Source organism: Sciurus vulgaris (assembly GCF_902686455.1).
Source record: "Sciurus vulgaris genome assembly, chromosome: 9".
Lineage (NCBI taxonomy): Eukaryota > Metazoa > Chordata > Mammalia > Rodentia > Sciuridae > Sciurus > Sciurus vulgaris.
The window spans coordinates 53,171,213-53,197,843 of NC_136469.1; the positions used below are offsets into that span (position 1 = coordinate 53,171,213).

Here is a 26,631-nt window from a genome sequence, read left to right on the forward strand (position 1 = left end):
ACTGAATGAGGAGGACATACACAACTTAAATAGACCAATTTCAAGTACTGAAATAGAAGAAGTCACCAAAAGCCTACCAACAGAGAAAAGTCCGGGACCAGATGGGTTCTCAGCCGAGTTCTACAAAACCTTTAAAGTAGAGCTCATTCCAATACTTCTCAAAGTATTCCATAAAATAGAAGAGGAGGGAACCCTCCCAAACTCATTCTATGGAGCCAATATCACACTGATACCTAAACCAGACAGAGACTCATCAAGGAAAGAAAATTTCAGACCAATATCCTTAATGAACATCGACACAAAGATTCTCAACAAAATTTTAGCAAATCGCATACAAAAACATATTAAAAAGATAGTGCACCATGATCAAGTGGGTTTTGTCCCAGGGATGCAAGGTTGGTTCAACATCAGGAAATCAATAAATGTCATTCACCATATCAATAGACTTAAAGTCAAGAATCACATGATTATTTCAATAGATGCAGAAAAAGCATTTGATAAAATACAGCACCCCTTCATGCTCAAAACACTAGAAAAAATCGGGGTAGTGGGAACATTCCTTAACATTGTAAAGGCCATTTATGCTAAGCCCATGGCTAATATCATTCTAAATGGTGAAAAACAAAAAGCATTCCCCCTAAAAACTGGAACAAGGCAGGGATGCCCTCTCTCACCACTTCTATTCAACATCGTCCTTGAGACTCTAGCCAGAGCAATTAGAAAATCAAAGAAATTAAAGGGATACGAATTAGAAAAGAAGAACTCAAACTATCCCTGTTTGCTGATGACATGATTATATATTTAGAGGAACCTGGAAATTCCACCAGAAAACTCTTAGAACTCATAAGTGAATTCAGTAAAGTAGCAGGTTCCAAGATCAATGCTCATAAATCCCATGCATTTTTATACATAAGTGATGAATCTTCAGAAAGAGAAATTAGGAAAACTACCCCATTCACAATAGCATCGACAAAAATAAAATACTTGGGAATCAATCTCACAAAAGAGGTGAAGGACCTCTACAATGAGAACTACAGAACACTAAAGAAAGAAATTAAAGAACAACTTAGAAGATGGAAAGATCTTCCATGTTCTTGGATAGGAAGAATTAATATTGTCAAAATGGCCATACTACCTAAAGTGCTATACAAATTCAATGCAATTCCAATTAAAATCCCAATGACGTACCTTACAGAAATAGAGCAAGCAATTATGAAATTCATCTGGAAGAATAAGAAACCCAGAATAGCTAAAGCAATCCTTAGCAGGAAGAATGAAACAGGGGGTATTGCAATACCAGATCTTCAACTCTACTACAAAGCAATAGTAACAAAAACGGCATGGTATTGGTACCAAAATAGAAAGGTAGATCAATGGTACAGAATAGAGGACATGGACACAAACCCAAATAAATACAATTTTCTCATACTAGACAAAGGGGCCAAAAATATGCAATGGAGAAAAGATAGCCTCTTCAACAAATGGTGCTGGGAGAATTGGAAATCCATATGCAACAGAATGAAACTAAACCCATATCTCTCACCATGCACGAAACTAAACTCAAAATGGATTAAGGACCTCGGAATCAGACCAGAGACCCTGCAGATTATAGAAGAAAAAGTCGGTCCAGATCTTCAACATGTCGGCTTAGGACCAGACTTCCTTAACAGGACTCCCATAGCACAAGAAATAAAAGCAAGAATCAATAAGTGGGATAGATTCAAACTAAAAAGCTTTCCTTCAGCAAAGGAAACTATCAGCAATGCGAAGAAAGAGCCTACAGAGTGGGAGAATATCTTTGCCAATCATACTTAAGATAGAGCACTAATTTCCAGAATCTATAAAGAACTCAAAAAACTCTACTCCAAGAATTCAAATAATCCATTCGACAAATGGGCTAAGGAAATGAATAGACACTTCACAGAAGAAGATCTACAAGCAATCAACAAACATATGGAAAAATGCTCAACATCTCTAGTAATAAGAGAAATGCAAATCAAAACCACCCTAAGATTCCATCTCACCCCAATTAGAATGGCGATTATCAAGAATACGAGCAACAACAGGTTTTGGCGAGGATGTGGGGAGAAAGGTACACTCATACATTGCTGGTGGGGCTGCAAATTAGTGCAGCCACTCTGGAAAGCAGTGTGGAGATTCCTTAGAAAACTTGGAATGGACCCTCCATTTGACCCAGCTATCCCACTCCTTGGCCTATACCCAAAGGACTTAAAATCAGCATACTACAGAGATACAGCCACATCAATGTTCATAGCTGCTCAATTCACAATAGCCAGACTGTGGAACCAACCTAGATGCCCTTCAATTGATGAATGGATAAAGAAACTGTGGTATATATATACAATGGAATATTACTCAGCCATAAAGAATGATAAAATTATGGCATTTGCAGGCAAATGGATGAAATTGGAGAATATCATGCTAAGTGAGATAAGCCAATCTCAAAAAGCCAAAGGACGAATGATATCACTAATAAGTGGATGATGACACATAATGGGGGGAGGGAAGGGTTAGTGTTAGGGTTAGAGTTAGGGTTAGGGAGGGAGTCAAGTATGGAGGAAGGAAGCACTGTATAGAGGGAAAAGAGGGGTGGGAGGGGTGGGGGGAAGGGAAAAAATAACAGAATGAATCAAACAACATTACTCTATGTAAATTTATGAATGCACAAATGGTATGCCTTTATGCCATGTACAGAGAGACAACACGTATCCCATTTGTTCACAATAAAAATAAATAAATAAATAAAAATATCAATTTTTACATAATGAGAAAAAAAAGAAGATATAAAATGTATCCATTTCATATAGGTAGTGAGTAGCAAAACAGAAAACTAAACTTCGATCTGTAGTTTTTAAGTATGCTTTAGCAACTTTTATGACTAGATTTCACTCAAGAAAGTTATTGTGGATGTAGGAAACTGTGTAAACTCAAAACATAAAATGAAATCCATTCGTTACTATTATTCTTCTCCATTACCATTTTCATCATTGTTTCATTTGTAAAGACACAAAAATAAATAGGTTGGAAAGATGTTGAGACTGTTAGAATGAAAAGAATTGTCATTGAAGTTGGCCTTATTGTAAAGACAAATTCAAATTTATCATATTAAACACTTACTACTTTAATTTGTTTTCTATTGCTGTAACAGTATAGACAAACTGGTTAAAAGGTTTATTTTGGTTCATAGCTCTGGAAGCTGCAAAGCCCAAGATCAGGGCTGCCACATCTAGTGAGGACTCTGTGCTGCATCTTAGCATGGTGGAAAAATGGAAGGACAAACTAACACATGGAAACTAAGAGGTGTGAACTTGTTTGTACCAACCCACTTCCACCCTAATTCACTTCCACCAGAATTGGAACTCACACAAGATGGGCCTTCATCCATTCATGGGGGCTCTTCCCTGTGACCCAAAATCCTCCCACAAGGCACAACCTACCAACTCTGCTGCCTTCAGGACCAATCCTTAACCTGAGTCTTGCTTGGAACTGACCATAATCAAATCATAGTGTCGACTACAGTGAGACACTCACACAACAGTTATACAGATGACCTGCTTGAGAACAACAATCTTGTAAAGTAGATCGTTTCTTGTTTTGGAACTTATGCTCAGAGACTTTCTTGATTTTTTAAACACCCTTTTTTCCCTCTACTTGATTTGGTTTCTAAATATTTTGTCTTCACATATAGGAACACATTCAACAGCTATTTACTTGAGTAACTATAACTCTACATATTGGTGATAATAAAGGAAAGAAATAAGGCAATTGAGCATTTTTGTATGTTACAACAATGATCTTGAGCCTAAGTGCATCCAAATTCTTAAAAGGTTTCATCTTTGATTTTTTCAGTACTTTATGTATCATAAAACATGTGAGATTTAAAGAAATATAGCAATAAATCCTATATAATTTAAATTGCATCATAATTATTTTATCAAACTTCTGATTTCTGGAAAGACAATAGTATACTTGATATACGATTTACTAAATAATGTGTTTTAATTTACTAATGAATTAGCTATTTGGGCTTTATACCTATAGTGTGGTATAAATTTTAATAAACACATTTCCATAATGTTTTAATTTTTCAAATAGAGTTCTTTTTAGAAATAATTATATTCATCTTAAATAATAGTGATGTTTATCTAATTTATCTCTAATGTATATATGAAACCAGCACAGGAGAAAACATATGCTTTTAGATTGCATACTGTGTCATCTGTGATACCTGTTACGTCAGGTTGCAAAGCTATCTATGTATTTATTTAGCATACATCTCTAAATTTTATCCCTTATTCCATGATTATAATGTAAATGTATGCATACCACAGAATTTAGAAATGGCTTTAAAGAATAGTTGACTTAATCTTTAAAAATGAAGTATTATAACTGAGGACTGAAAATAAAATTAGTATCATGCAACAGACCACCCTGGGGCCATAATGCTGTTTTGCCCTTTATATATGCAATCTATTTTTCGCGATTTCTTTTGCCAAGTTAAGCTTACTATTGGGCAATGTAAACATGATCTTTCTTCCATTTTGTAATATCCTGTATACCTTCCCAAATTGGCTAGAAGACCAAATTCAACTCTTCTACCACATCTGAGCTTACAACAATATGTTTCAAATGATTGTCTCCAAATACTGTGGGCCTACAGTTTGTTTTTTAGTCCAGCAATTTTATAGCAATATTGTAAAGCAATGACTTCAATTTCATATAATCATGCTTGGCACAGATAGTGGCTCTTATCCAGACCTATTTAATTTCACCTTTTAGGAATTATGTAAATATCATATGTCTCTTTTCAAAATTTACCACTACAGTGTTACATTACTGACCTCATCTCTCATAGACCACACAATGTATCAACCTTAGCATTTGTCTTTTCTGTACTTAACTCATGTGGTGAGCACCTGAAAACCATTCTTAAAACTTACCACCCACTCTCTTGCCTGTTCTGCCTCCGACTTTTAAATCATGCTTGTTAATTTCTGCAGAGGCTTGGCTGACAAGCAGGATGTGATGTACTGTGCAGGGCCATGATCACAGAGGTACAATACCAGGTCAGTGTGGGATTCTAATGATGCAGTTATTTATAATAGGTTTTGGGTATGACCTGAATTAAGTAGAACATAAGCAAAAAGACTTTTGTAAAGCATATGACATTTTGTTCTTGTGTGTATCTCCATGGTGCAGTGCAATGAGTTAGCAGATAGTCCTGGATTGAAGTAGGTCTGAGTTAGAGTTCCACTCCACTACTTCCAAGCTGTGTGACTTGGGGCAAATTCTACTCTTTAGCCTCATTTTCTTCATTTGTAAAAATAACAAAATTATGCCCTCCACCCAGACTTGTTATAAGGGTTATATGAAAAATTTCACATAAACCACTTATCACATGTCTGCCTCAGAGTAATCACTCCATAAAATATAGTTGGTTTTTCAATTATTAATACTATTGTTGCTATTATTGGGAGTTCGGGGAATCCATATGATTATAATCCAGATCAACAAAATTGAACCCAAACAGAAGCAAAGTACATTATTGCCAAATTTAAAATACTTTTGAACAGCTTTAACTCTTTCCTTGATTTCATTTTTTAAGTGTTTTCTCACTTAAAACATGTTTGGGGAAAGAGGCATAAAAATAAAATACTCATTTACATATACTGATAAATTGCACTCTCTGTGTCCTGTTGCCTTCTTCCACGGTGACTTCTCCCCTTCTCTGTGCTCTGGCACACAACCTTCTTGCTCTGGCCAAGTACTGCAGCAGAAATGTGAACAGTAACTATTTGGGAAGATGTGTGTCAACAACTTCACTCTGGGGAAAGAAGGTGTAACCCCAGCACTATCACTTACCAACTGTATGACCAAGGGCAAGTTACTGAACCTCTGTGTGCTGGAGTGAATTTTTAAATGGGGTTAATAATTCTACCCATGTCAGAGGGCTGTGTGAGTTCACATATTGAACTGTCTAGAATCGCATGACTGTGCTCCATAGGTCATGTTTTGTTTTTTTTTTTTTTTAATTACAATATGCTGAACTCAGACATAGCACTGCATGCACACATACACAAACACAAAACTTTGGTACAAAACATAGGCATTTCCTTTTCTGCAGCAGGTTAATTACCTTTCTTTCTGTGGTGTATTCTTAAGTCATCTGCATTGCAAAGGATAACACTCATTTGAGTCTCCTCTCCTTCTCTTAGGATCTACTACTACTCTGTAGTAGTTAGGAATTTGGAAACCTCAGATTCTTATTTTAGGCCACAAAAGTACATTGAGTACTCTGCTGTTGTGGTTTTATCTTTTAAGACAACTAAAGTCTGCTACATAGCACAGCTTTGCTATCCAATACTTTAATCTTTGGAAAATTGTTAAGGCCTGTATTTTGTACTAGTAACTATACCAACTATTTAACTGTTGTTCTTTGATACAAGTTTGATCATATTGTCATGCTATCATGGTTGACATGTTTTCCATGGTTTCATTCATGGTAACAGTTCATCACTGTGCAAGCAACACACACACACACACACACACACACACACACCACTACCTAACCTCAATATAAAATGGAAAGGTCCTAAGGGATTTCAAAGATTTTCTGATCTTCTCTTCTACAACAAATTCATTATGTGTTTCACGGGTTCCAATGTCTCAGACATTTTGGTATCAGTGATTTCAGTGACAGTATCTGGGAAGTTAGCTCCATACTATAGTTTTTTCTAGGAAAAGAAAAAGTTTATTTTTCCTGGGGAAATGAGACTAAGTATCCTAGGCAGGATTCTTATTAGATTTTTTTTTTAGATTTCAGAATCTGTTATTTTTGTATATATTTTTTCTTCTTCTTGACTTGAGATTGTTAATTTCTTTGCAAAGGAAAAAGAAGGATAAAAGGAGAGAGTTTGTGGCATCAAGTTCAGAAGGAATCAGGTGTGATACCTGTTATTCAATAACTTTATTTCTAACTACTAAGTCTATGGCATTTATAATGCTTTCTATTGTGATATTAATATACATATATATATTGTTTCTAGCTTAATACTAGAAGAATTTATAACAAAAAATATTTGGAATTTAACAATGTACATAAAATAAGTAGGGCATCTAGGAATTTGAATCCAACCTAACGTCTGGGCTGTGGGACTAAGGGTTATACCTCTGATTCTCAGTTTTCAACCGAATTGTCTCAGAGTTATTAGACAAAAGTTTGGTTATTTTAAGTCAAGTCCTGATTCAGTAGGGGCAACAGATTATAATTTAACTTGCAGTCATGGAAATCCATTTGAAACTACAGAAGTAGTCAAGTGTGCACACAGAGAGAAAATTATTATTATTAAGCACATAAAGCCAATTCCAATATGTTAGCCACATCAGAACAATATCCAATACCAAAAATGAAGGTGATTATACACTTTTAAAAATTGAAGATATAGACATGTGTTTATTATCTCATAAATCACCAAAATTGATGCAAGAAGAGTCAAATTACTGTGGCAGAAATTTTAAAAGTTGTTCAAGAATCACTTCCAGAAAGTTACCCACAGTCTTCATAACAGTTTTTCAAATCTTTCAGGTATGTATAATTATTGGAATATCTAAATTATTGCAGAGAACCATTTAAAAAAGAACTTTTTCTAATTCATTATGAGTATGCATATTCCTTACCTGAAATTCTGATTAATATAAAAAGAGAACCCTATAAATCAATCTCATTGTTAATGAAGTTGCAAAAATTGTAAATAAATCTTAGAAAATTTAATACAGTGGTATATAAAAAGAATATTGTACCCTGAGTTAGTAATTGTGATTTGCACCTCAGTCCACATCCTCATGCTAAATACTCTCATTTCAATGCATCTCATTATACTAGTGATTCTTAAAAGAAAGTAATCATTTGGGAAGGACGTGAGTACTATGAAAAAAGAAGAGTCCCTACTATGTCAGTCTGTAAAAGAAGCCACTATCTAATGCTCCCCAACAAATAAAAATTTGAAAGTGATTCCATTTTTCTTTCTGTTCTTTTCCATATTTATAAATTATTTAGAGAACATTTACATTTATAATCTGAGATTATATATGTAGATATATAGATATACATATATATATGCAGAAATACTCAGAAGAACAATAAGCAACTAAGCAAACCAAAGACAACAAAACCAACGAAACAAAAGGATCATAAATGTTCCTGAATGTGAATAGTGAAAGAGTTAATACATGAAACCAAGTTGGTACCATAAATATTCTGACCCAGATTTGAACATTCCTCATTGCTTCAAGAACCTTCAAACTGCATTTGTCTACCAAATTTAAAGTGCCATCACCAACCCCAACCAACTTGTCTATTGAAAGGAATTTCAGCTTGCTGTACTATTGGTCAAGGTTAAAGCCATTTGGTGGTCATCATAAATAGAGAATCTGGCCAATACTCCATGAATTTTCTTTTGTTTTTTGTTTGTTTTGTTTTGGTGATTTTTTGTTTGCTCTACATTTTTAGGATTTCTTTGTTATTGGTATATAATAATTATACAGAATAGTGGGTTTCATTTTGGTGTATTTGACTATGTACATAACATAATTTGCTCATCGTAAGTCCCCCAATCCTTCCCTTCTCCTTCCCCCTGCTCCATCTTCTCTATCCCACCTGTCCCCTTCTATTTCATAAGCCTCCTTATTTTCCTTTTCTCAGTATAGCTTCCATATATAAGAGAAAACACACAATCTTTGCCTTTCTGAGTTTGGCTTATTTTGCTTAATATGATATTCTCCAGTTTTATCCATTTCTGTGAAAAATGACATAATTTCATTCTTCTTTACAACTGAATAAAATTTCATTGTTTATATATACTCCACATTTCCTTTATCCATTCATCTGTTGATGGGTACCTTGGGTGATCCCATAACTTGGCTCTTGTGAATTGTACTGCTATGAAAATGGGTATGCATATATTTGTAGAATATGCTGACTTTAATTCTTTTGGATAAATATCATTCTTTATTAACTCACCTCACTTTAATGAGGTATGATAATATGATGGTTCTAACTTAGCTTTCTGAGTAATATTATTCTTTATTATGAAAAGAAATATCAGATCAAGGTGTTCAAAATTCAAACCCATGAAAACAGGAATTCATTTAAATTGTAAAAGTAAGTTTTAATCAAAATGTCGAGAACTACTACTAATAAAAATCATTTGGTTAGAAAGATGTGGTTTTTTACTGGGTATAGAGACAAATTATAAATCGTTTCTATACCTATATACACATATTACTATGTGTGTACATATGTATATATACACACATCTTTATATGCACCCACAATCTCCAATTTGTGAGGTTCTTATCCTCTGATAATACAGAGACATTTTTGTTAATTTCCACCAAAGTAAATTAAATAAATGCAAATAACCACCAAAAACAAAAATAAAAAGTCACCTTCAAATAGGGAAACTGTGCATGTGAATGACTTTTATATCCCAGAAATGTGAAGAATTTAAAACTGAGCTTTAGCTGTTTCTGCTCTAAAATAGTCCCTTACCACTTTATCTCTAAAACTGAAAAATCCTGCCAGGCTATCATTTCATAGTTTATATTCTCTTCCTCATCTCTCCCTCTGTCTCTGCCTGCCCCTCTCCATCCTTTCATACCCTGATTTTTTTTTTTTTTTTTACTCTTTTCGTGGTTTTTCCCCATCACCAGCAGATTGGCTATTACTTTATTGTGAATTTGGAGCATATTACCAGGATCTCTTTTTCTGCCTCAAATAGCTAGTTAATTATTTTCTTGAAGACAGTTTATTTTCAAAGAGGAATTCTTAGGAATTAATATATTAATGTTCTACTACATCATATTTAGCCCAATCAGTGAAAAGGTCATTTTTCAAATTGTCCTTTCATGGTAATTCAAAAAAGTATTAGTAGCCAATCTTTCACTATCATCTAACATTAATAAATTTCCCTACTATATACTTTGAAGTTGACTCAAATCTAAAACTTCCATTAGATCTATGAAAATTTACCTAAAATTTTTGCTGTCTCATTGACATTTATAACCATGTTTATAAATTCTGAATTTAATTTATTTTAAACAGTCAACTGGCATTCAGCACGTGACTTAAACTAAGATTTCTCAGTGAAGCATTTGAAATACTGAGAACCTCCTAGGTAGGCTTGCTGTGTTCTACAAGAAAATAAGAGCCATCGTGGCTTTTGCCTTCTTCAGAAAATGCCCCCACACAACACATGTTCATGTAGACTGTTAGAGAATGTCAGTTTACAGTTGAGAAAGAAAAGAAAAATAAATTCCGGATCAAGATCAGTTTTTAGGAAACAGGCTGCTACTGCCACCTGGGGGAAGTTCTTTTCTGTTTCATTCAAGAGTCAATGTGCTTGTCAGATGAATGAATCCTGTTTGTTTTCCTTGTCATATCCACCCAGGAAGAGGACTTTTTAACTCTCTGCCCACGAAGTTATAAGATCTTCTGGATGTTTCCAAGTTCTCTTCACACAAAGATACTTTCTTCACAGAATTTTTGAGATACAAGAGAAGATGAACCATAATCAAGCTAATTATGTACATTTTACATACTATAAGAAATTATTTTGGAAATTATGGATATATACTAAGAAGTGAGAAAAATCAAATTTGAAGTCTCAATAACAAAAACAAAATTTTTAAGAAAAATTTATTCGATCACAAGTTAGAGTTAATTGTATTCCTTTTCTTAAATACATTATCTTTAATCGATATAAAATTACATGTATTGAGATAATCAATCAAATGATCTTTGTCAATTAGGATAAGATAATAAATTTCAATTATATGGCAATAATATAAGAAGTTTTCTTAGAGAATTTTGAATTTATGAACTAAATACCACTAAGAAGTCAGTATCTGATTATCATGCATATATTATGCATCCGCTTATTGCAAGTTTTCATGAAGTAGTGATATTGGTTATTTATCAATTAAGATGGAAAAAGTTGTAGCCGATGCTATGGAATGTTTAATACTTACCAATCTTGTATTTCTTTATGCTATATATAAATTGTAATGAGAAACATTAAATCAAAGAATTGAATCCTGAGAATAGAAGTTTCATGAAATATCTATTAAAATTATAAGTCTGTCAGATGACAGAAGCCAGTGCTGATTAAGGATAAAGAGGATGTCTGGTAATATATTAACTAAATTAAATAATATAGTACCAGTCTCTGACTGGTACAATAACACTGTCAGGAGGTTAAAGGTCATAACAAAGAACAACTGTACTAGTTCCAGAGAAGTCTTTGTGAGGAAAGCACTTTCAAACAAAAAGGTAAGTGATACACAGCAAACGAATTGGATTACATAGTCATTTTTTAAACATCATGCATCTGATTCAATAGTGAAAAGAAATTAAATCTAACTCAGAGCAGTTGACACACTGAATGAACTGCATGAGCTAGTGTCAACTTGAGGGATATACAAAACAAGTGACTTTTTGTGGGAATGTGAGGCTCTTTCAAGGTGTCTATTTTAGGATCTGGAGATTTTGGGGTGGGACATATTAGAGGACAAGAAGGGCCTGGGGTACTTAACCCTGCTTAATAGAGTGACAAGTTATAAGCAAAAGTAGTAAATATACTCTATTGAAGTGTCTTTTATTTCTTAATCAACAGATTGAACATACTTGGCAATTAGCCTGTAGCTTTGCTTATCCATCAGTCAGTGAAAATGATTGATGAACTTAAAATGCTGTAAGGGCTTATGCTCTGTACAAAAGAGTAACTGCAATTTCAGGTCTTGTAAATGGAGTACACTTTTCTAATATTAGCCTCCCTCCTAGCTAAGTTGCAAATGTGCCACATTTTACTTTATCAAGAAATCAACACTTTGCAATGACTTATTGTGGGGATAATTTACTAATAATTTCATAAGAGAAATTACAGGTACTTCTTGTTTTCATCAGCATGTTGCCTGATTGTAAATAAAAAGTTTTGGTAAACAGAAATAGGAATATTTTGACATTTTTCATGTTTCATAGGAAAGAAGCATTCAGGAAATAGGGAAAGATGAATTTTTACAGATGATGTGTATTCAGGGAGTGGGGAGGTAGAAATGTAGATGATATTTTCAAAATGCTACAAAAAAAAAAAAAAAAAAGTCTGTTTCTTCCACTGTTCTGTTCCCAACTGTTCAATAGTGAATACTTTTCAAATACTTGTTCTGGTTTTGTTCCTGAGTTCAGGAACCTGAATATCAATTCCTAAAACAACTTATCTCCCACCTCCATGCATTACCTTGGACTTGCTAAATATGCTTTACATTATCTTCAAGAAATTTAGTTCCCCACCCCCTGCCATTTTCCTGCAGTTATTACTTCCTTCTACCTTCCTTGTCTGTATTTTACTTTTCTCCATCCTCCCACTGTAAACTACTACTATTATTTCAATCTTCTCGTCTGTGTTTGCCACTTCTTCTTTTTAATGGAGCTCTCTTTCATGCCTTAGTCACTATAAATGAGGGAAAAGCAAACCAGAGGTAGTACAGTTGCCCTCCACATCCATGGGTTCTGTATTCGTGAATTCAACCAAACGTGGATTGAAAATAATCAGAAAAGAAATTGTGTCTGTATTGATCATGGACAGACTTTTTATTCCTCATCATTATTCCCTATACGACAGTATAATTTATGTAGCACTTATATTGTCATAGATATTGTAAGTAATCTAGAGAACATTTTAAGTGTTATATGGAAGGATTCCATAATTTAAATAATATGGTATTTTATATAAGGGACTTGAGCATCCATGGATTTTGGTATCTGCATGCGGGTCCTGGAACCAACTTCCCCAACGGTACTGAGGAATGACTGAATATGGAATGCTCCAGGTCAGGTTAAGAAGCTTTACATTGGGTGAATGCAAACAACTAATTGCTTATGCTGTGCCTTTGCTTACCCATAGTGATGACAGAGAACAAGATGATTATCAACTTGGCACTCTTTGGCAGGACTCAGAGTGGGAAAAGTTCTGCTGGGAACATTCTACTGGGCAGTACTGACTTCCACAGTAGGTTTGCTCCATGTTCTGTAACCAAAGCTTGCAGCTTGGGCCGCAGTTGTCACCTCCACAGCTTCATACGTCGAGGTGGGCAAGAGATAACACTGCAGGTCCAAGTGTTGGACACTCCAGGTTATCCACACAGCAAGTTGAGCATGAGTCATGTCAAACAAGAAGTCAAGAAGGCACTGGCACATCACTTTGGGCATGAAGGTCTCCACCTTGCACTGCTGATCCAGAGAGCAGACATGCCTTTCTTTGAACAGGAAGCGTCTTACCCAATCCAATTGATCCAGGTAATACAAAGATGCAATTATACTAATGCCGTTATTCCTATTTGGAGGACATTATGCTAATAGGAAAAAAATTTGTTAAAAGAATAGTTTAAACCATAACATGTTAGTTACATAGGAATAGCCAGTAAAAATTATTTCTTTTTCCACCAAGTCATTTTTGCAATACCCTTTAGGGAAATTCAGTCAGTCACTTTATAACTGGGTCAAAATTCTGAGGTTAACTAAGACTCAAAATCATAAGAACTGCAAACCTAAACAGTTTATTCTATGTGGTCCCTGGACTATTTGCATCAGAATCAATTGAGCCACTTGATAAAAATCCATATTCATCCAAGACCTACTGAATCAGCTTCTCAAAATTGGAAACTGCATATATGCATTTTCATAAATTTCCATATATTTCTTAAAAACAGTTTGGTTTTGGAACAACTGAATTTAAATACCGACTTCAACATCAAGGAGACAATCAATTAGAGTTCATCAGGAAACAGGTGCTTCTTCACTACTTTGCCACTGAACATTGTATTGAGCACTTGCACAGAGCCTAAAAATTGGCAGAGATTTGAGGCTTACTGTCATAAAACTACAGTCTAGAAGAGAAAAATAGATAAGTCAGAATATGACAATGCATCAAGAGGGGATTTCGTTAGCCTTCACATCATAGTAAACATTCATTATGTGTGGGGGGGAAACAGGACTATCAGATGGTTTGCATGCCTCATCACCTGTAGCATAAGGAACTGCTTCATTCCATCCATGAGATGACCACGGGACTTTGGTTTGAACATAAATGATATCTGCCACCTTTGCTCAGTGCTCCATCCCTGTTTGTTCATCCACTGGAAGCTGCTAGGTTGGAGGTTTATTCAGGCAGTTAGAGGAGCTAGGTGAGGAAAGAGGTCCACTATGGCCACAGCTAGGAGACAGAGGGAGTATATATATTTATTCTACCTGTGTACAGTATGTAAGAGCAAGTCTTGTGTCAACTATTACTAACAATTCCTGAAAACTATTCATTGAATCGTTCCACTCTATTCAAACTCTTGTTTCCTTACTCTGGGTTCACCCAGACTTAACTACTGGACTTCGCTAATATCACTTAGGAGCTTCCCTGACCCACTGAGCTCATTGAAGACCTGTCTGCTAGCTCTGCAGGTACACTATATTGAGAATAGAAAGCAGACATTTTCCATCCAAGTATTAGTATAAATGCTAATTTTCTTTTGATCCAATCTCAGGCTATGTCATTGTAGGCCCTGTTATGACCAGAAAGATGGTATAGTTTGCTTTAAAGATGTTTTCTTTTCCCCTTTACTGGTAAAGACAAAAGATCGCTCTAAATGACAGACACACATTTTGTTTTTCAGTAATTGTGCATGTTTCTAAAATTGAAAAAAAAAAAAAAAGAAGCCATATGTGTAATCACAAGAAACTAGCGGAAAAAATTAGGGTGACAAGGGCAAAAAAAATAAATAAATAACCCTCATCATCCAACTCCTGAAAAATCAAGGACATGCTGTACAAAACTAAAGAAGAGAAGATGATTGCAATTAAGACATAATATGGAATCTAAGAAAGCCCATAAACCTCCCCAGACTATTAAATCCTGCATTTCAAACGGTATTTCTGGTAGAAATCAACTGACAGGAAACCTGCACCCATTACATCAGTGTAATTTTTAAATTGTTTTCAGAATTCATTTAAAGCTATTGCTAAATAAACTTTTAGCTTAAATTATAGATGAATGTAATTCAGTAAATGCACAAACTATTTCTCAAAAGCTACCCTAACACTCTCCATATTTCCTACTAATTTTTCCTATGATGTACCTAGGCTGATCCCAAAAGGTTATTTTCAATGACATACGTTTTGAATATAGATTTTCTTACTTTTAGGCTATAGAGCAATATTATAATCCCTAATTTTTATGCAAGTTAATTTAATGCATACTTATCCCTGGTTTTTTAGGATAGTATCCAGCATCTAGACTTCTCATCCCACAGTTGTCTCCCTTAAGTCCCTGTCCAATTTAGGAGTTGAAGACAGAAAGGAGATGGAAGAGCAAAGTTCAGATGTAGATTTTTTTCAGAATAAATAACCTTTGTGTTCTGTGTAAACTCAGGAACCAAGACTTAGTTATCCTCAAAGAATCCCACAGACTTAGGAGGCACTGTAGATCTGTCTGGGTTCTGCTTTGGTCTTTGGTTAATGGTCTCCAAAGCACAGGCTGAAGGCTTCTGATTTTCTTTCTGAAGGTGCCTCAGATACTGATGGCAGCCATCTGTATGTGCTCACAGATCTGGAGCAGCTGCCAGATATTTAAATGTTCAACAGAACCAGCAGCTGTTAGGAAGCAACAAGGAGCTGTTAAGGTCTTTGGGATCCAGGCATATCCTGGATTTCTCTTCTTGTCTAATAAGAACGGAGCATCTGCCTTCTTCCTTTTCCTTTACCCTTTTCCAGAGTTGCTGGTGTCTGTCATGAAAGAATTTTACAAGGCAAGTGCCAGATAATCGCTCTCCTTTCCTGTGCCTCCCTGTTGTCTCCTTGAATATCTTTCCCAATTGTCTTTTAATATTTTACAGAGGGGTTATAGACTCCCAGCTGTGACAACTGAAACATTTCCCCCAAATGATCACTTTTCCTTTATTTATATTAGGCCTTTTATTAATTTACAGCAAAAGGATGAAGAAGTCAGTTTGTTGTCTCCCCAAAATTGGGAAATAAAGGGAAGGAATCATCTGAAAGTTTCTGGGAATATTATTTGAATGTTAAAAACAAGAGCCACAAATAATAGATCAGAAGATATAATAAAGTTCCCTCAAGGAAAGAGCTTTCACACAGTCAAGGCACTCTAGGAATGAAACCTAGGAATTGACCAAAGTCCATATTCTTCCCACCATCATGGTATTATACATTAGTACTGTGAACAAACAGGCTTCAAGCATGTATTTTGTGTTTTATATCAACAACTTAACTGTTGATGTTGTCCATGAATATGTAAATGCAAATATAAATGTCTCAGAAAGACCAGTTAGGGTCTAAATATACCTAAGCCCATGGGCTTAGTAGTTCAATAGAATTTAAATTAAATTAAATTAAATTAAACAAGCGTAGCCAGGCAGAGTAGCACACACCTGTAATCCCAGCAGCTCAGGCAGGAGCATCATGGGTTCAAAGCAAGCCTCAGCAACAGTGAGGCACTAAGCAACTTGCTGAGACCCTGTCTCTAAACAAGATACAAAATAAGGCTGGGGATGTGGTTCAGTGTTTGAGTGCCTCTGAATTCAATCCCCTGTGCCCCCACCCCCACTCCCCAAAAAAATAAGCCAAATGTTACTTAGACTTTCTGGGTTTCACTTCCTAACTTGGGGATAATTTTACCTATTAAAGAGTTCACAGCAATAGATTTAATAAATGTGACATGCTCAGCATTGTGCCTAACACAATAGATCCATAGAAAATTACAAAGCATTACTATAACTGTTGTTTTTCCCAGATTTTGATGAGTATTTATTCAAATGAACCATAGATATGGGTGAAAAACTGGAGACTAAGAGTGTGGGTTCTAAGTAAGTTATACCTGTGTTCAAGTTTCTACTTAGTTACTTACTTGTCTTATGGCCTTGGACAAGTAATTCTTCTAAATGCCACTGATAAATTTGGAATGATTTCAGTATTTGTTTCATTGGGTTAATTTTGGGACTAATGTCATAGCATAATAATTCTTTAGTTAAGATATTGTCACATAGTAAGTGCACAATAAATTTTACCTCTGGTTATTATTGCTTTATTGTTGGTATTTGTTTTATCCTAAAATTGGGACATATTATTTGTAAAACTAAACTTTGTTAAGTTTATCTCAATCAACTTCAGAAGAAACTCTAATTTATAATTTTAAAAAAATTTCTGGGAAAAAATGTACTGGTTTAGGTTAAACTGAGAAACCCCAATTTCATGGGAAGAATATGAGCCCAACAGTAGGCAACCTTTGTTATGGGCCCAGGTCCACCAATAAGGAGCCACGTGGCTTTGGCGAAGCTGTCTGATGTTGCACAGCCTGAATACTCTCATCTGTAAATTGAGGCAATGAGGACGAAGGCTCTCTAAGGTTGCATGTTCTCTGAATCTGACCTAATAACGTCTTATCATAAGACTTCAGCCTTGGCTCTCTGAGAAGGAAAATGTGGCACTTTAAGGCAAAATGAGAGTAAGGGAATATCATAAAATATAAAAAATGGTCCTTATTGTCCTCCTGTTCCATGATAATTTTTTTCTCAGTTGATGTAATAGTTGGCTTTTTTCAAAGTTTCCCCCTAAAACGTCCAGATGCTATGATTTCATCAACCACAAACAAATGGGGCAGGGCTGGTGAGGTCCTGGGAAAATGAATATAATTCCTGGAAAACAAAGTTTATATTCTAACTAGTTGTCCCAAAAGGACTAGATGGATTCACACCCATTAGCACTCTGAAACCAAACAGTTTGTGATTATAAAATTTCCATCTAGCTTGGTGCTGTATTTAAATTATTAACACCATATAACTAACAATAACTTATCTTGCTCTTGGATTTGGGGGGGAGGCATCAATCAACTGTGATTATTCTTTCTTTAGATCCATTGAGAACATGTTTGGCCACTTGCATGATGATTCTGCACCAAGTGACGCGACTTTCAAATATTCAGCTATTTTCTGGCCAAAAATCAATCTAAAGATTAAAAGCTAAATCAACGACTCTGTTCTGTTTTGGGCAGTAATTCAAAAGTGCAATTTCTCTCACAGTTTGGGACATGAGCATCCTTTCATAAATAATTATCAACATGTAAAAACTTCCCAGTGGTTGAACACATGGGTCTATAAGTGGTGTGGAGTTTAGAAGTCTGTCATGCATAGATGCTCTAACTCCCTTTCCCTGAATGAGACAATGATTTAAAGAATAAGAAATGTCTGGTGGAAACAGTGTATTGTTACTAGGCAAAAAATCAGGAGCTAATGGAGTGCTGTAAAGGTGATACACTTACTTCAATAAGTACTAACCTAGCAAGAGAAGAACTCTACAGTATGGTGTATATTTCAGGGAAGGACTATTGTACAGTTTATTTAGCATGTACTTTTATCATGTTGATATTTCAAAAACATTTAATGACAAGTATGATCCAAGCATCAACCAATCAACGTCCCTGGGGTAAGTTTAGGTGGTGTTCATAGGTTAAGGGCAATGGCTATTTACTAACTTGTATGTAAGTATTTCAGTATTATAACCATCAGTATGACCAATCAATAGTGGACTGAGTATCAGATCTGGCTCTAAACTTGAGAAACTTTCAGAGATAAAAGTCATCAAGGATAAATAGCTACAATTATACAGAAATAAAATCCCAATAGTGTACAATCTCCAGTCAGGCTCATTATGTTGATTCCTTTATTAATTCCTGTGCATTTTTCAAGATTCAGCTCAAGGCTTTGTCTCATGCAGGAAACTTTCCTGATCTCCTATTCTCTACCCTTTAACTTTGCTTCCCATGCCTACCCCAAACTGCTAAATGTCTATCTCTATAGCATCAATATAATTTCTATCACAACATTTAATATTACAACAAATTGAAGGTATTTCCTTTCTGTCCTTTTTTATCTCTAAGTTTAGTAAGTGCACAAGAATTCTCACGAGGTACAAAAAGAAAATGTATTTATCTTGTTCTACACTTGTGTCCTACCCTGTAGAATATGCCTAGAACAAAGCAGACTCTCAATACACATGTGCATAAGGAAGAAAACAACTGGAATGCCAATTCCCAGGCCTCAATACTGAGGATTTTGATGCATTTCTTGCAGGTCTCCCAGGCTATTCTGATGCAATGGTCCTGATGTTTTTTTTTAATTGCCAGAGCCTACATCTGACATACGTAGCATTTTAGTAATTGTTTTAACCATTGGTATTAGTTAGCTAGGACTACTGTAACAAAGTACCACAAACAGGGTATATTAAATAACAGATAGTTATTATCTCTCAGTTGTGGAGGTTAGAACTCTGAAACCAAGGTGTTAGCAAAGTTGGTTCCTACCAAGGGCTGTGAGTGAAAGATCTGTCCCAGGCCCTCTGCTTGGCTTGTAGATAGTGTGTTTTCTCTATCACATTCCCTATATTTGCATCTGTGTCCAAATTTCCCTGTTTTATAAGGATGCCAATCATATTGGATTAGGAGCTCACCCTAACGACCTCACTTTAACTTATTATATCTACAATGACCCCATTTTCAAATAAGAGAGGTCACATTCTGAGGAACTGGAGGTTGGGATTCAACATATAGATTTGGGAGAGGGTACAATTCAACCCATAACACCATTCTTCATTTACTTTGTAATTCTGTGACTCTACTAAAGATCTGTTAAAATGCATTGAATACATGATAAGTCCTTAAGATTGCCACTAATTTTTGTCATATCACCATTAGCTGAACTGGAATGGTAATACCTCATGGATTCTTAGATTTATAGAAGAATTATGATCTCCAAAATTTGGGCTAATGAATTTGTATTAAAAAAAACATAAAAATATGTCAGTTAAAGTACTTGCAAAAGTTCTTGTGTAGAATCTTTCAGTTGAAATAACATTCCCTGATGTTCTGATATTGAAAATTGAATGCAGATTTTCCTGAAACAGGGCCTTTATTTTGGTGTGTTGGGGGTTGGTACTGGGGTGTGAACCCAGGGGCTTAAACACTGAGCCACATCCACAGCCCTTTTTTTATTATTTCTTTTGAGTCAAGGTCTTGCTAAGTTGCTTACCACCTTGCTAAATTGCTAAGGCTGGCTTTGAATTTGTGATCCTCCTGCCTCAGCCCCCTGATCTGCTGGGATACAGGTGTGTACCATCACACCCAGCTAATTTTTAAAAGAAAGAGATATGCAGCATTTTATGATGTAGAAAGCAAATTTTGAATAGATGTGAGGGAAAATGTTGAAAGTATTCTCTGGGAGAGTTTTGAATACAAAATGGAAAGTGCCGACTACCAGCAAATCTATCACAAAGACGGCAGTACAAAAGGAAAACTTTGGAGGAAACTACAACCTTGTGCTCCAGATTAATTAAACTTCACAACTAGATCCTCAAAATAAATAAAGAAAATCCCAAACCTTCTATCTGAGATGATGATGATGAGGTTCTAAATGCCAAATTTATTCAACAGATATTTACTAGACGTTTACAATGTGCTAACATCTCTGGCTGATACGGGAAGGACATGGACATTGCCTTCAGAGTGCTCATGGTCAAGTTTTAGAGATGGATGAATTAAATAAATGGATGAATTAAATAATACAGTCTGATAAAAGCCAGACTGTATCCGGAGTTGTAGTTGGTAAATTTTTAAGGTGTTTCTAATCTTAAATACTTTCTTCCACATTTTTATAGTATTTTCATATTATATTTACATGCCTTTATTCCTTCCTTCTTCCTTCATCTCTTTTTCCTTGTTCATTTCTTATTCTTTTCTTCTTTCTTTCAATTTTTCAATACCACAAATACTAATCCTGTATTTGTTATATGCATTGACAATAGTTTTCTAGACTATCTTTCAAATTTTTTTCAACAATTTTTACACTAGAGTTTTTACAAATATGTTGCTCCACATCTCTGTCAGTTTTTTCCTATCGTAATGGAGAAAATAACAGTTATCTCCCACAAAGAATAATGTTGAGGTTCAAAAGAGATAGTACATGTAAAATGCATAATATCTGGCACTATATGTTAGTTGTTTTCCCTTCTTTCTTTCTTCTGATTACTAGAGTTTCTGCCTTTTTCTTGTTATATTGTTTCTAGGGATTTCATGTTTTTCTTGCTATTATCAACTGGTAGTACCTTTGGAAGTATTTTGGTAATGGGAGTGTTAGGAATGGAGAAAATCTTGTTTTGTCACATTGTCATGATTTCACATAATTTTGAAAACATTAAAAAAAAGTTAAATGGTTATTTCTAGATGCCTTTCATATTACGTGAATAATTTGCCACATGCAATTACTTCTGCTTTATATCAGCTTATTTTCACTAATCAAACAAGAATTTATTACATAACCAACTTTCACATATTACTAAACAAAGGAATACCAGTCTTTGACATTTTTCAACCACATTAGAAGTCCTTCGATAAATTGTGTTTGATTTTAGGCATGTGGAGTGAGGATGATGGGGATTACAATAATACTTTGTAGTTGTTCCAAATCACCAAATGTATTTTGATCTTAGCTTTTCCATTACGTGTCATCTGATTAATCAACAGAGTATAACCAGATTATGTAATTAAGCCCTGTGTAAATGTTTTTAGTGATGATAATACCACATCCTTTAATATATGTACTTATGTATATGTACAGATTTTTTATATATACTTATTTACACATATATAAATTTTAAAAGATGTTGTTTTAACAATAAAGTCTTATATATGGGGTTTAAAACTACATAATCTGGTCATGTGTGTATAAAATACTCTTGATCAAGGTCCTCTGACTTAAAGGAATTTAGTGACTCTAACAAAGGCAGGTTGTCAAACAAGTATAAATGATTACTAAATGTTAAAATTATATAACATGCAACACAATAAGATACTATTTAATATCATAATTGTATAGATAAATTATAACAATAAAATAAAAGAGAACTAAAGTTTTTTTTTTTTCTTTTGAATCGTCATCGTCTCCCTCTATTTGCTTACAACACTGGACCTCATATCGGCTTCCCACTACATATATCGGCTTTCAGAAATATAATGGCATCATGGATCTGTTGGCTCACTATATTGGAACTTTATAACTCTTACTCATTTTTCAGGAATAGAGTCCAAAGCAAATAGCCATTTAACTTCTATTCTCTTTCAGGAACTTCTGGGAGATACTTGGAAGAATTACACTGCTATTCTTTTCACCCATGCAGAAAAAATAGAAGAAGCTGGGTTCGGCGAAAATGAATATTTACATGGCGTCTCTGATACACTGTTAACTCTACTAAGTTCTATTCAGCACAGATATGTTTTCCAGTATAAAAAAGGAAATTTATTTAGTGAACAAAGAAGAAAAATCTTAGGAAGAATTGTGGAATTTATAAAAGAGAATCATTACCAAGGTCTTACCTTTAAATAAAATTTAAATGAAAAATCATTAAGCATTGGAGACAGAAACCTGGTTTCAAATACTTGCCTTCTTTTTTTAAATTCAATTTTATTATTTTTGATTCACTGTACACAAGTGGGGTACAAGTTTTCATTTCTCTAGTTGTACACAATGTAGAGTCACACCAGTTGTATAATCATACAGGTACATAGGGTAATGATGTTTCATTCTATTATCTTTCCTTCCCCCTGATGCCTCCCCACCCTTCAATTCCCTGTACACAATCCGATTTTCCTCCATTCTTCCTTATCCCTTTCCCACCACCCCTGTTATGTATCATCATCCACTTACCAGAGAAAATATTTAGCCATTGGTTTTTGGGGATTGGCAATTTCACTTAGCATGATATTCTCCAACTCCATCCATTTATCTGCAAATGTCATAATTTTATTCTTCTTTATGGCTGAATAAAATAAGATATACAAGTGATCAACAAATATATGAAAAAGTGTTCAACATCTCTAGTAATCAGAGAGATGCAAATCGAAACCACCCTAAGATTTCATCTCATTCCAATTAGAATGGCTATTATCAAGAATACAAGCAATAATAGGTGTTGATGAGGATGTGGGAAAAAAGGTACACTCATATATTGCTGGTGGACTTGCAAATTGGTGCAGTCACTCTGGAAAGCAGTATGGAGATTCCTTAGAAAACTTGGAATGGAACCACCGTTTGACCCTGTTACCCCACTCCTCGGTTTATACCTCTAGGACTTCAAATCAACATACTACAGTAACGAAGTCACATTAATGTTTATAGCAGCTCAATTGACAATAGCTAGATTGCAGAACCAAACTAGATGCCCTTCAATAGATGAATGGATAAAGAAAATGTGGTATATACACACAATGGAAAAACTTGTCTTCCTAAGCATGAATGTGGACCATGAGAATTCCTCACATGATCAGAGAGTGTACATTTAGATAGCCACTTTGGAAAACTATAAGAAGAACATCAGGGATTCAAGATTTCTAATGCAAATCCCATGATACAGCAATTAGACTCCTAAGTATATGTCCAATAGAAAGTTGTGCACTTGTGTGCTAAAAGACATGAATGCACAAGAATGTTCACAGCAGTACTAATCATAATAGCTAAAAACTGGAAACTATCCAAATGTTTATTAAAAATGGAGTGGACATGTAAATTGTGGTATGTTAACATAATGAGATACCTTACAGTAATGAGAATGAGCAAATTTGACTCCCCATCACATTCAATCAATTGTTCAAACATAATGCTGAAAGACAGAAACCAGACATAAAAAAGCACATTCTCTGATTCCATTTGCATAAAGTAAAAAAAATTTGAAACTTATGTAATTCAAACTACTCTATTTAAGTGCTGGGGCTTGGAAGAGTGGTTTCCCTAGGGAATGAGCAACTGATGCACATGAGGTAGCCTCTGAGGTTTTGGTAATGTTGTTTTTTGATATGGGAACTAGTTTCACAGGTTGTGTTCAGCTTGTGAAAATGCAACAACAAATGCTTGAGATTTATAAGCAACTTAGTATATGTTATACTTAAGTAAAAGTTAAAAAATAGTAAAGTAGGGTTCAATTTTTAAAGGTTAACTCCACTGCTCACTTGATGCTAGAGAAGGAAAATTTCTTACGCTTGTCAGAGTTTATTTCTTCATTTGGAATACCTGCTTCATAGTTATTGTAATGATTAAATGACTTGGCACATGGTAAACACTCGATAAGTATTAACTTTTTTTTTTTTTCCACTTTCTTAAAATCTGTGGCTTCTATTTAGGTTTGGAAATCGGATAAACACTTGGAATAAGCCCTTGGCAAGAACAGCTTAGCAGTTGCAAAGCAGTTGTAATCACCAACTATAAATAAAACCTGGCTATCTCCCTCTACCTTGGAAGGTTGGCTACTTTGACGTACCACAGATTTTCAGGATGGTCTCAGTGGCAGCGGTGAGAATTGAAGGAAAATAATTTCAGTTGATCATAGTGTCACAGGAAAGCAGGGAGCTGAAACTCCAAACCTTGGTTCTTATTGTCTGGTGAAGGAAAATTTAAAGTCAGACACAAAATGTCATGCAAGAGAACTTTATCATATAAGTGGAAGTGAGATGAAAGTAAAATTAAATCAAAATGAGGCTTAAGCAGAGACCCCTCTCAAGAAAGAGAGTGGGCCATCTCTGATCAGAGAAAGACAAGAACACAATGCTGTCTCCAAATTTATTACTGTTTGATGTTTATGTTGGGTGGTTGAGTTTTTGAGCTTAGTCGATCCTCTCTGGAACTGTTATAGTGGCATTTCACTGCTCATTGCTAGCTATTACCTAACATTAGGAGCCAAGTCCATCACCAAGTCAAAATTATATCACTTTCCTATTTTATGATTCCATATGAACTTTTGCTAAGATAGTCACCAATTTGCAAACAGCTTGTTTTCATAAAAGCAATTTGTAAATTGTGTGTGTGTGTGTGTACACACACAATATATTGTATTTTCCATTAAAAACAGGATTACAACTGCTGATTATTTCCTGAAATAGTACTCAAAAGCCTACTTTTATGTTCAATATTACTTGAACTCTATCATAGATGGTATTTATTTAATAATTCACCCTTTTCCTACTTAAATGGTAGGTGGATAGCAAGATATAAAAATAGAGATGGAGTTTTATCACTTGAATCTATTTCTGAATCTATTCTGAATTCTTAATTCTTTTCCATTAATTATTTTATTTACATTGCTGCCAATAAAAGAATGATTTAAATATAATGTTTTTTAATATACAATATCTACATATCTTTATGTAGTACATTATTATAATTTAATACATGTATACAACATGTAATAATCAAATCAGGGTAATAAGCATTTCCATTTCTTCAAACATTAATTATTTTTAAGTGTTGGGAATTTCATATCCTTCTAGTCATTTTGGAATGTATCATAGATTGTTTTAACTAGTAGTTACTGTACTGTGCTAAAGAATTGGAAGTAATTCCTCCATACTGTGTTTTGGTACATTCCTTGATATTGGGGAGGTCAAGTTTTCCTTATTGTTTTTCTTTTTTCAAAAGATGTTCTAGACTGGGGTATAGCTTGGTAGTAGAGTGCCTGCCTAGTATATGCAATAACCTGAGTTTGATCCCTAGAACTACCAAAAAAGAAAAAAAAAAAAGTTTTTCTGGCTTCTCTCAGACTTTCATTCCACATATATGCTCAGATTTTTTTTTTAAATTTCCCAAACATATTGTTTTATAGTATGTATGTATATATGTGTTTTATGACAAATTACATTGTGATATTAAATCCTTTCTCAGAAGCACATGGGATGTTTTACCCTCTTCTTTATAATTTATTTTATATTACTATATTATTTTGTATTGTTTTCTTTTCCCTAGTTTTGTTGATTTGATAAAGTTATTATTGATCCCATTTCTCTCCTTGATAATTTGGAAGTTTTACTTTACTTCATACCTATTAATAATGATCAGAATTAGTTACATAGTTTTCTACCACTGATAACAAAGTAACAACTATTTCCCCAACCAATAATTTCCCATTGCATCATCCCTTCAACTATTAGAATAATACCTTTAAAATACTTTCATTTCCTTCAATTCTTTTCTTTCTTATGACCTCCCCAGAGAAAGAAATGCTTATTCTTTCCCCATATTACTAGATGTTGCTGAGATAATTATTTAATTCAAGACTTCCTCTTGTAGGGTACCCCATTTGTTTCAAGGGTTCTTCCTTACCACTTAAATTGCACATTCCCTGGTATTTTATCATTATTTTTACCAGGAAAAAAGGTCCTGCTGCTTCTTACTGCACTAAAGCTCTGAAGACAAAGGTTGGTTTAGTCAAAGCCATCCCTGAAAGAAGATAGAGGAGACATATTTTGTCTTAAATCTCTGTCTTTAGGGGCACAGGGGCACAAACAGATATTGTAAGCAGAGCAGGGGTACAGTGGGATTTAGTCTGGACATATATGTACGTGGATTTAGCTAGGCCGAGCCAATCAGAAATACGTCAGTTCCTCCACCCAAACCCCCTGGGACCAGGGAATAGCTTCCCAGCTCCCACTCTCAGTTGGGATCAAAACCAATTCGGAGCTT

The 26,631-nt window shown here is 34.7% G+C and overlaps 1 protein-coding gene across 2 annotated transcripts; it reads left to right on the top strand.

The window, feature by feature from the left end:
• The first annotated feature begins 11,280 nt into the window (after window positions 1-11,280).
• Window positions 11,281-22,817, top strand: GIMD1 (GIMAP family P-loop NTPase domain containing 1). 2 transcript variants are annotated; one of them, XM_079154526.1, is made up of 3 exons: window positions 11,281-11,354; window positions 12,981-13,372; window positions 22,249-22,817. In XM_079154526.1, coding segments are annotated over exons 1-3 (654 nt in total). In that variant the 5' UTR covers window positions 11,281-11,353; the 3' UTR covers window positions 22,510-22,817. The 2 variants fall into 2 exon arrangements, with proteins under 2 accessions (XP_079010652.1, XP_079010651.1); XM_079154525.1 differs by lacking the exon at window positions 11,281-11,354 and having other exon boundaries at window positions 12,748-13,372.
• The last annotated feature ends 3,814 nt before the right edge of the window (window positions 22,818-26,631 follow it).

What these genes read in the sequence shown, in the direction of transcription:
- GIMD1 (XM_079154525.1), top strand. Translation starts at nt 12,956, where the DNA reads ATGCTGTGCCTTTGCTTACCCATAGTGATGACAGAGAACAAGATGATT. An exon ending in ACCCAATCCAATTGATCCAG is followed by an intron (nt 13,373 to 22,248) that starts GTAATACAAAGA and finishes ATTCTCTTTCAG; the next exon opens with GAACTTCTGGGAGATACTTG.